We start from the raw sequence: 10237 nt of genomic DNA on the forward strand, positions 1-10237 counted from the left end.
GCACTGTAGTTCTCTCCTCTCTCCACTCTTTTCTATCTCACTCTTGGATTCTCCTCCTCTCTAGATGTCATCTCCTCTAGTTGTCTCCCTATTCTCCTCTCATTGTCTCCTCATTCTGGCTCCTCTTATCTAGGTTTCCCCTCCTCTTTCTCCTCCTCCCTGGATGTCGTCACCCTACTCTTCTTCTCAAGATCTCTCCTCCTATTCCTCCTCCTCTCTGGCTGTCGTCTCATTTGGTCGGCGTCTCCTCTAACCGTCGTCTCCTTTGGCTGCCGTTCCTATGGCCGTCGTCTCCTCCCTTCTCTGCTCTAGATATCTCCTCCTCTCTTCCTCCTCATCTCAGGACATCATCTCCCTACTCCTCCTCTCTGGCCGTCGTATCCTCTGGCCGTCATTTTCTCCCTTCTCTGCTATAGATATCTCCTCCTCTCTTCCTCCTCATCTCGGGACATCATCTCACTACTCCTCCTCCACTCTGGCCGTCTTATCCTCTGGCCGTCGTCTCCTCTGACCTTCGTCTTTTTCCTTCTCTGCTATAGATATCTCCTCCTCTCTTCTTTCTCATCTCGGGACATCATCTCCCTACTCCTCCTCCCCTCTCTGGCTGTCGTCTCCCTTCTCCTCTTCTCTAGATCTCCCCTCCTATTCCTCATCCTCTCTGGCTGTCGTCTCATCTAGCTGTCGTCTCCTTTGCCCGGCGTCTCCTCTGACCGTCGTCTCCTTTGGCCGCCATTCCTATGGCCATCGTCTCCTCCCTTCTCTGCTCTAGATACCTCCTCCTCTCTTCCTCCTTATCTCGAGACATCATCTCCCTACTCCTCCTCTCTGGCCGTCGTATCCTCTGGCCGTCGTCTCCTCTGGCCGTCGTCTTCTCCCTTCTCTGCTATAGATATCTCCTCCTCTCTTCCTCCTTATCTCGAGACATCATCTCCCTACTCCTCCTCTCTGGCCGTCGTATCCTCGGGCCGTCGTCTCCTTTGGCCGTCGTCTCCTCTGGCCGTCGTCTTCTCCCTTCTCTGCTATAGATATCTCCTCCTCTCTTCTTCCTTATCTCGAGACGTCATCTCCCTACTCCTCCTCTCTGGTCGTCGTATCCTCGGGCCGTCGTCTCCTTTGGCCGTCGTCTCCTCTGGTCGTCGTCTTCTCCCTTCTCTGTTATAGATATCTCATCCTCTCTTCCTCCTTATCTCGAGACATCATCTCCCTAATCCTCCTCTCTAGCCGTAGTATCCTCGGGCCGTCGTCTCCTTTGGCCGTCGTCTCCTCTGGCCGTCGTCTTCTCCCTTCTCTGCTAGAGATATCTCCTCTTCTCTTCCTCCTTATCTCGAGACATCATCTCCCTACTCCTCTTCTCTGGCCGTCGTATCCTCGGGCCGTCGTCTCCTTTGGCCGTCGTCTCCTCTGGCCATCGTCTCCTCTGGCCGTCGTCTTCTCCCTTCTCTGCTATAGATATCTCCTCCTCTCTTCCTCCTTATCTCGAGACATCATCTCCCTACTCCTCCTCTCTGGCCGTTGTATCCTCGGGTCGTCGTCTTCTTTGGCCGTCGTCTCCTCTGGCCGTCGTCTTCTCCCTTCTCTACTATAGATATCTCCTCCTCTCTTCTTCCTCATCTCGGGACATCATCTCACTACTCCTCCTCCTCTCTGGTCGTCGTCTCCCTGCTCCTCTTCTCTAGATCTTCCCTCCTCTTCCTCCTCCTCTCTGGCCGACGTCTCCATACTCCCCTTCTCTAGATCTCCCCTCATCTTCCTCCTCCTCTCTGACTGACGTCTCTCTTCTCTTCTCTAGATCTCCCCTCCTCTTTCTCCTCCTCTTTGGCTGACGTCTCCATACTCCCCTTCTCTAGATTTCCCCTCCTCTTCCTCTTCCTCTCTGGCCGACGTCTCTATACTCCCCTTCTCTAGATTTTCCCTCCTCTTCCGCCTCCTCTCTGGCCAACGTCTCCTCTGGCCGTCGTCTCCACCTACTCTGGTTGTCTCCTCCCTCCTCCTCCCCTCAACCTTTCTCTTTTTCTCTCTCTGGTGCCTCTTTCCTCTATTTCTTCTTTTCTCCTTCCCTTCCTTTTTCCCCTCTTCTCCTGTCCTCCTCTCCTCACTTTTATATCTCCTCTTTAGGTTTACCTCATGGGGCCTAGTAGGGTCTTGGGCCTATTCTCTGGGCCCAATACCTACAAAGGCCCATCTTATGAAAATGGCTATTACAGAAAAGAAATTTTTCTTAGAAAGATCGGCATAATACCTTATAAAAAATAATGAAGCAGTCGAATGTGAAAATTTTCTTGAAGAAAGATCGACATAATGCCTTAGACAAAAATAATGAAGCAGTCGAAAATTTTCACTCGGAAAATTTCTCTTAGAAAGATCGGCATAATGACTTAGAAAAAACAATGAAGCTGTCAAAAAATTTCGCTTGGAAAATTTCTCGTAGAAAGATAGGCGTAATGCCTTAGAAAAAAATAATGAAGCAGTTGAAAATTTTCACACGGAAAATTTCCTTTAGAAAGATCGGCATAATGCCTTAGAAAAAATAATGAAACTGTCAAAAAATTTCGCTCGGAAAATTTCTCTTAGAAAAAATAATAAAGCTGTCGAAAATTTTCACTCGGAGAATTTCTTGTAGAAAGATCGGCATAATGCCTTAGAAAAAATAAGGAAGCTGTCGAAAGTTTTCGCTTGCAAAATTTCTCGAAAAAAGATTGGCATAATGCCTTGGACAAAAATAATGAAGCAGTCGAAAATTTTCACTTGGAAAATTTCTCTTATAAAGATCGGCATAATACCTTAGAAAAAAATAATGAAGCTGTCGAAAATTTTCACTTGGAAAATTTCTCGAAGAAAAACCGAAATAATGCCTTAGACAAAAATAATGAAGCAGTCAAAAATTTTAACTCCGAAAAAAAATTCTCTTAGAAAGATCGGCATAATGCCTTGGGAAAAATAATGAACTGTCGAAAATTTTCACTCAGAAATTTTCTCGTGGAAAGATCGGTGTAAGGGTCATATTCGTGACATGGGACATAATTGGTGGAGAATGACATTTATACATAATAGTGAAGAGAAGACTGGGTGCAGTGGATAGGAGCCGCAGACCCCTAACTGCCGAGAACTGCGGGGTAGGTTGAGGGATAGGTGGCGAGATGAGGCACGTAGGATCAGGGGGAATGGACGAACGAGAGAGAGCGGTTAGCAAAGTTGAAAGTTATAAAGACAAAGAAGAGAGAGAAAGAAGGGAGAAAAAAAGAAAAGAAAAGAGACCGGAGTGAAGAGAAAAGAGAGAGACAAGTAATATTGTAAGTTGTAATAGAGGGTGATACATTTGGCGCCGTCTGTGGGGACCGAAAGAGGAAACGGCTATGGTAGTGAAAAGAGGAGTAGGGAGACCTAAGAAAGCACCGGTTAGAGAAGTGGTTGAAGAAACAGAGAGCACCGAGGTGGAAAGAGCAGGATAAGAAGAAGGGATAGGAGAGGAAGAAAGGGTAGGAGAGGAAAAAATATCTGACGTGGCGGTGGATGCCACCAGACTTCTCCAAGAGGAGATAGTAAGGTTACGGAATGAAAATGACGAGTTGAGAAAGGAAAGAGAGATTACACATGGTGAAATGGAGCGGGGCGATCATCGGAGCAGCGAAGTGGAGGGGAAGAATGAAGAGTACCCACCTCTAGACGCAGAACAAACGGTGGGTATCACCTTGGAGGTAGTAAAGGCTATGATTAAGAAAGAAAGGGAGATAAACCGCGCAGCAGACAAAGCAAACCAGAGCGCTACACAGAAGGAAGTTGCAAGCCTCAACAAAAATCTACTGGCAGATTCGATATGGAACTCAGAACTACCTAAGAGGTTCTCCCAACCCAGGTTTGAGAGGTATGATGGAAAGGGAGACCCGACGGATCATTTGCACCATTTCCGGCAACCGATGCCGTTATGGTAGGAGAGTAAATATGATGGGCTTCGCTGCATGATGTTCCCAGCCAGTTTAAAGGGGGGAGCCTCAGATTGGTATTGAAGGTTGGCTTCGTGGAGCATCAAAAGGTTTGAGGAATTGGAGCGCGCGTTTGTCGACCACTTCATACACCAGAAAAGAAGGGTGGTTGATATCGCGGCTCTGTTCAACATAAAACAAAGGTCCGCGGAATCATTCAGAGAATTTCTGTCTAGGTTCAAGGAGAAGACATTGAGGGTGGAAAATTTGGATGAGCATACAGTGGTCATAGCCTTCCAGCACCGCTTGAGGGCGGGAACTAGAGTTCATGAGTCGGTTTCCAAAATCGAAATAACTTCTTTGCATGCTTTGTATCCAAAGGTAGAAAAATACATACGCTACGAGGATATAATGCAGAGAAATGCGAAGGAACAAAAGAGATCAGGAAAGGCAGTGCAGGCTGTCGACCGAGATGACCGGAAGGGAAAAAGCATAATAGAAGAAAAAGAGAAAGGAGGGTACAGAGGGGAGAGCCGAGGTCTGGATAGGATGGGGGACCGCGGCAGAAGAGATATCCGAGAGAGGAAGCCATACTGGGAAATCGAACTGACTCTGTTTAACAGACCCTTAGAGGAAATCTTGTCTCTCATTAAGGGGCAACAGTACTTTAAGGGTCCACGGAATACACCTGCGGAAATAGAAGGGAAGTCATTCTGTGCATATCATCAAATCAGGAATCATGCCATGAATGAATGTTATGCATTGAAGTGGTTAGTGGAGAGAATGATTGAAAAGGGGATGCTAAGGGAGTTTGTTGCAGAGGTTCGCCAATCCGAGAGAGTACCAACTCCGGCTAGAATTATAGGTACCATCAATGTCATCTTTAGTGGAGAAACCCTGGGAAGAAATGCACACAGAGAAAAGGTACGAAAGACAGTGAGTTTACAGCAGGTGAACGAGGTGGTCAGCGTGCCGTGGTTGGTTAGAGGAACCGCGATAGGTGAGGAAGGCATAATGTTTACCCCAAAAGACTTAGAGTCAGTAATTTCCCTGCATGAGGATGCATTGGTGATTACTATAGTGATGGGCAATTATCTAGTAAAGAGAGTGTTGATAGACTGCGGAAGTTCAGTAGACTTGTTGTTTAAGGGGGCAATGGAGGAGATAAATATCAGTAGAGATCAGTTAAAAGCACCTCAAACCAATCTATATGGGTTCAATGGCAGCATGACAAAGCCCATGGGGGAGTTGATGTTACCAGTTACAGCCGGTCCGACAACGGTATTCACCAGATTTATGGTGGTGGATACAAGTTCCCAGTATAATGCCATACTAGGGAGAAAGTGGATCCACAAAATGAAAGCCATCTCGCGACATTTTATCAAGTGGTCCGCTTCCCTACTAATGGGGGAACATATGAAATAAAGGGGGATCAAGTGGCAGCACAGAACATTCATCAAGTTACTGTGAAAAGCATGGTCCGCAGAACAAAAGGGGAGGGGTCGTCGACCGAACCAGGTTCAGCATAGCAATTATAGGAAGCGTGAAAGCGAAGTGTACGAGCCTCTGCTGGGACCGAAAACTTTGGATGAGTTGGAAGTAGTGAACCTGGGGGTGGGAGATGAAGAAAAGTTTACATCAGTTGGAGCTGACTTGCCGGAGGAATGGAAGTGTAAGCTGGTGCAGTTCTTGACAGACAATGCTGATATATTTGCATGGGTAATCGAGGATATCATGGGTTTAGACCCGAAATACGACTGTCATCATTTGCATATGAATGAAGGTGCTAAACTAGTAAGACAGAAGATGAGGAGCATAAGACCCAAATATGCTGAAGGGATTCACGAAGAGGTTATACGGCTGAAGGGGGCGGGGATAATAAGGGAAGTAGAGTTTACAGAGTGGTTGTCGAATGTGGTCGCAGTACCAAAAAAGAACAACAAGGTTAGAATATGTGTTGACTTCACTGACGTGAACAAGGAGTGCCCAAAAGATTGTTACCCTATGCCCCAGGTGGATGAGTTAGTTGATAGAACGGCAGGATACAAGGTGTTCTCCTTCATGGATGTATCGATGGGATACAATTAGGTCGCGATGTTTGGGCCAGATCAAGAGAAAACCACCTTCGTGGTGGAGGGTGGTACCTATTGTTACACTAGGATGCCTTTCGACTTAAAAAATGCGGGTGCCACCTTTCAGCGGTTGGGAGAAAAGATGTTCGAATGCAAGATTTGAAGGGGGATCGAAATATACATTGACGACATGGTGGAAAAAAACATGTCAGAAAAAGAACACTTAGAAGGACTCCATGAGACTTTTGGCATATTGTGAAAGCATAAGTTGAAACTCAATCCCGAGAAATGCACCTTTGGGGTAACTTCAGGAAAATTTCTGGGCTACATAGTCACCCACCGCGGAATAGAGGCGAATCCAGAACAGATTCGATCGTTGATTGAAATGCCATCTCCGCAGAATGTGAAAGAAGTACAAAGACTGGCTGGGCAAGTTGCGGCACTTAACAAATTCATTTCCAAGTCGTCGGACAAATGTCGGCCTTTATACCGATTGCTGAGAGAAACTCCTGATTTCCATTGGACCGCGGAGTGTGACGAAGCATTTCAGGAGTTGAAAGATTACCTAGGGAAGGCCCCCTTGCTATCACGGCCAGAACAGGGCGAGAAATTGCATTTATATCTGGGTGTTAGCGAGTACGCGATAAGTTCGGTTCTGGTAAGGGTGATCGACAAGATAGAATGGCAAGTTTACTTTCAAAGCAAAACCCTACTGGATGCGGAGACCCGGTACAGTAGGATTGAGAAGTATGCTTTGGCATTGATATTTTCAGCTCTTAAGTTGAAGCCTTACTTCGAAGCTCATTCTGTGGTGGTAGTAACAAATTTGCCTCTCAAACAGGCGTTGAGGGCCGAGAAGTCAGGTAGGATGCTAAAGTGGGCGGTGTTACTAAGTTCTTATGAGATTACATACCAAATCAGGATGGCAGAAAAGGCACAAGCCATGGCGGAGTTTCTGGCCGAATTTCCAGCAGAGGATCCTACTTGGGGAGAGGAAATGGTGATGGAATCTGTGGGGGAGGCCATTCGCGATCCTTTGGATCCTTGGGATATGCGCAATGGGTGGAGAGTTTTCGCAGATGGCTCAGCTACGGATATAGGAAATAGAATTGGGGTCGTGTTAGTGACTCCTGAAAACAGTCGCCTTAAGCTATCTATGAAACTTGGGTTCGCGGCTTCAAATAACGAATCTGAATATGAAGCTGTGATAGCTGGATTAGATTTGGCCAAAGATCTGGGGGTGAATGAGTTGTCTGTTTTTTCATATTCCAATTTGGTAGTTTGTCAGGTGAATGGAGGGTTTGCGGCTCGCTGCCCCCAGATGGAGAGATACCTGGAGGTCCTACGACGAAGAGCAAGCAAGTTCGACAAAATAAAGTTTGCCCACCTAAGCCGCGGAGAGAATAGACATGCCGATGTTTTGGCTTATGTAGCGGTAGTTCTTCCTGGATCAGAGGGTAGATCTATTGAAGTTAGAGTGTTGAGCAAACCAAGTACATCAGATGAGGATAGGGTTTGGCTCACCACCGAGAAGGATCAGGGTTGGATGGAACCAATTAAGGCTTTCTTGAGGGGAGTAAAGATAGGTAATAAACAGGAGAGGTGAAGAATGGAACAGCGGAGTCAGAGGGACACATTGCTGGAGGGTGACTTATATAGAAGAAATTTCAGCGGACTACTACTAAGATGTATAGGTCCACGGCAGCCTCAAGAATTTCTGGCAGAGGTTCATGATGGCGATTGTGGGAGTCATTCCGTAGGGCGAACCACTACACACAGGTTGATATCACAGGGGTATTTTTGGCCCCATATGAAGAGAGATGCCACAAAGTATGCCAAGAACTGTGAGAAATGCCAAAGGTTTGCACCGTTCATACATGCACCAGTTGAGCCCTTGCACAATGTGTTCAGCCCTTGGCCGTTCTCCATGTGGGGGTTGGATATTGTAGGGCCTTTACCAATGGCAAGCGGAAAAAGGAGATTTATGTTGGCCGGTACTGATTATTTTACCAAATGGGTGGAGGGTGTGGCTTTGCAACAGGTTAAGGAAGAGAATGTGAAGAAATTCTTATGGGAGAATATCATCTGCAGGTTCGGGCTGCCCCATATGATCATCGCGGATAATGGGACTCAGTTTACTGGGGGAAAAGTGCGAGAGTTTCTGCAGGCATTTAGGGTGAAGTAGGGGTTCTCAGCCTCCTACAATCCTGAAGGGAATGGACAAGTAGAGGCGTCAAACAAAATTATAATGGATAACTTAAAGAGAAAATTGGAGGATCGAAAAGGTGCGTGGGCGGACGAGTTGAATCACGTGTTATGGGCTTATCGTACCACACCGCGGACATCTACTAAGGAATCACCATTTCCAATGGCATATGGAGTAGAGGCAGTCATACCGATGGAGATGATAGAGAAAACGACAAGAACCAAAGTTGTGGAATTGGGAATAAATGAGAGGATCTTAGCCACGAAGTTGAATTTGATAGAGGAAAAAAGAGAAATAGCGCGAAGCATACGACTGGAAGAATATCACCGAAAGTTGCAGAGACAATATGATAAGCGAGTGAAGCCACGAACTTTTAAGGTGGGGGATTTGGTGCTGCGGCGTGTTACACCGGCCACTAAGAAAGAGAATGATGGCAAACTGGGCCCCAACTGGGAGGGGCCATATGTCGTGACAGAGAAGGGTACTTCAGGAACTTACAGGTTAAAGACTTCGGCAGGAGAGAATATAGAGAAACCATGGAATATTAGGATGTTGAAAAAATTCCATACCGAAGGCATTCTTTAATTAGTTTTCTTTCTATTTTCTACTTGAGTAATAAAAATGCTATTGAATAAAAATCAGGGAGTTGGGCATGAGATCTTGTCTTTCGATTATTATATCCTTGAATAAAAAGAGTGTGTTTATTCCGATGAAAATACGGTATTGAATGAGGAAAATCAACATGGGGGCAAACTGAGTTGTCCCAACAGGCTTCATAGCTGATCAAAGACAGCAGGGGGGGGCGGAAGAGAGCCCTTTGCGGACTACATGTCCAAATCAACATGGGGGCAAAATTGAGTTGCCCCAACAGCTTTCGGCCCATCAAAGACAACGGGGGGGCCGCCCTTCGCGGACAACATGTCCAAATCAACATGGGGGCAAATTGAGTTGCCATAGGGGAGAGCCGCTTCGCGGACAACATGTCCAAATCAACATGGGGCAAATTGAAGTTGCCCTAAACCGGCTTCTTCAAACCGATCAAAGACAGCGGGGAAGAGCCCCCTTCATGGACAACATGTCCAAATCAACATGGGGGCAAAATGAGTTGCCCCAACAGCTTCACACCGATCAAAGACTGCTGGGGGAATAGCTCTTCGCGGATTACATGTCCGAATCAACATAGGGGCAAATTGAGTTGCCCCAACAGGCTTCACAGTCGATCAAAGACAGCCGGGGGGGAAGAGCCCTTCGCGGATTACATGTCCAAATTAACATGGGGGCAAATTGAGTTGCCCTAACAGGCTTCACAACCGATCAAAGACAGCGGGGGGGGAAGAGCCCTTCGCGGACAACATGTCCAAATCAACATGAGGGCAAGGAGTTGCCTTAACAGGCTTCACAGCCGATTAAAGACAGCGGGGGGGAGGGAAGGGCCCTTCACGGACAACATGTCCAAATCAACATGGGGGCAAATTGAGTTGCCCCAACAGGACTAATGAAAACACCTTGCATATTATGTACTTAGAAACAAATTGCAAAGAGAAAATATAATCAAAAATGAAGTCCAACTTTTGTAATAATATAGAGTCATGGCTGGGTACATGAATAATGGAAAGTGATTTCATACTATGAGGGGAGGAGAAAATAAACGACTTGATACATTTGATTGAGTACTTGCTGGGCATACCCAGAAAAACAGGCATAACAAGCAAAATTAGATACTGCAAAGTATATTGTAAGAAAGTAATATCAAAACCACAAAAGTACGAAAGTATTTCCAAATAATTTACTGCTGCCCTTCAACCCCCTCCTGCTGGGAAGAAACCTCAGCCCCTTCCACCGCGGTGTTAGTATCAACATCAACATCAATGGGAGAGGTGACCGCGCTGGAAGTGCCGGCGGCGAGCACTGGGGTAGCGGCCTCAGGTACAGCGAGAGATGGCGACTCGATTTGAGTGTCAGGGACTTGGACTAGAGGCAGAATGGGAAGTAGACGACCAGCCGTAGCAAGCTCTTCAAGTTGGTTATTCAATTCCCGA

At 46.5% G+C, this 10237-nt stretch overlaps 2 protein-coding genes across 2 annotated transcripts; both read left to right on the forward strand.

Moving 5' to 3' along the window:
- The first annotated feature begins 6377 nt into the window (after nucleotides 1–6377).
- On the forward strand, nucleotides 6378–7598 carry LOC147514669 (uncharacterized). The gene has a single exon (XM_086592655.1). It carries the CDS (start codon nucleotides 6378–6380, stop codon nucleotides 7596–7598), a length of 1221 nt encoding a protein of 406 aa, XP_086448781.1.
- Nucleotides 7599–8240: 642 nt separating this feature from the next.
- LOC147514670 (uncharacterized) lies at nucleotides 8241–8783 on the forward strand. Its single transcript, XM_086592656.1, has one exon. The coding sequence runs from the start codon at nucleotides 8241–8243 to the stop codon at nucleotides 8781–8783; it is 543 nt and encodes a 180-aa protein (XP_086448782.1).
- The last annotated feature ends 1454 nt before the right edge of the window (nucleotides 8784–10237 follow it).

This window comes from Coptis chinensis, chromosome 2 (assembly GCF_015680905.1).
Source record: "Coptis chinensis isolate HL-2020 chromosome 2, ASM1568090v1, whole genome shotgun sequence".
NCBI lineage: Eukaryota > Viridiplantae > Streptophyta > Magnoliopsida > Ranunculales > Ranunculaceae > Coptis > Coptis chinensis.

Excerpts from the sequence above, each read along its gene's own strand:
- LOC147514669 (XM_086592655.1), top strand. The coding sequence starts at position 6,378 with ATGCCATCTCCGCAGAATGTGAAAGAAGTACAAAGACTGGCTGGGCAA.
- LOC147514670 (XM_086592656.1), top strand. The coding sequence starts at position 8,241 with ATGGATAACTTAAAGAGAAAATTGGAGGATCGAAAAGGTGCGTGGGCG.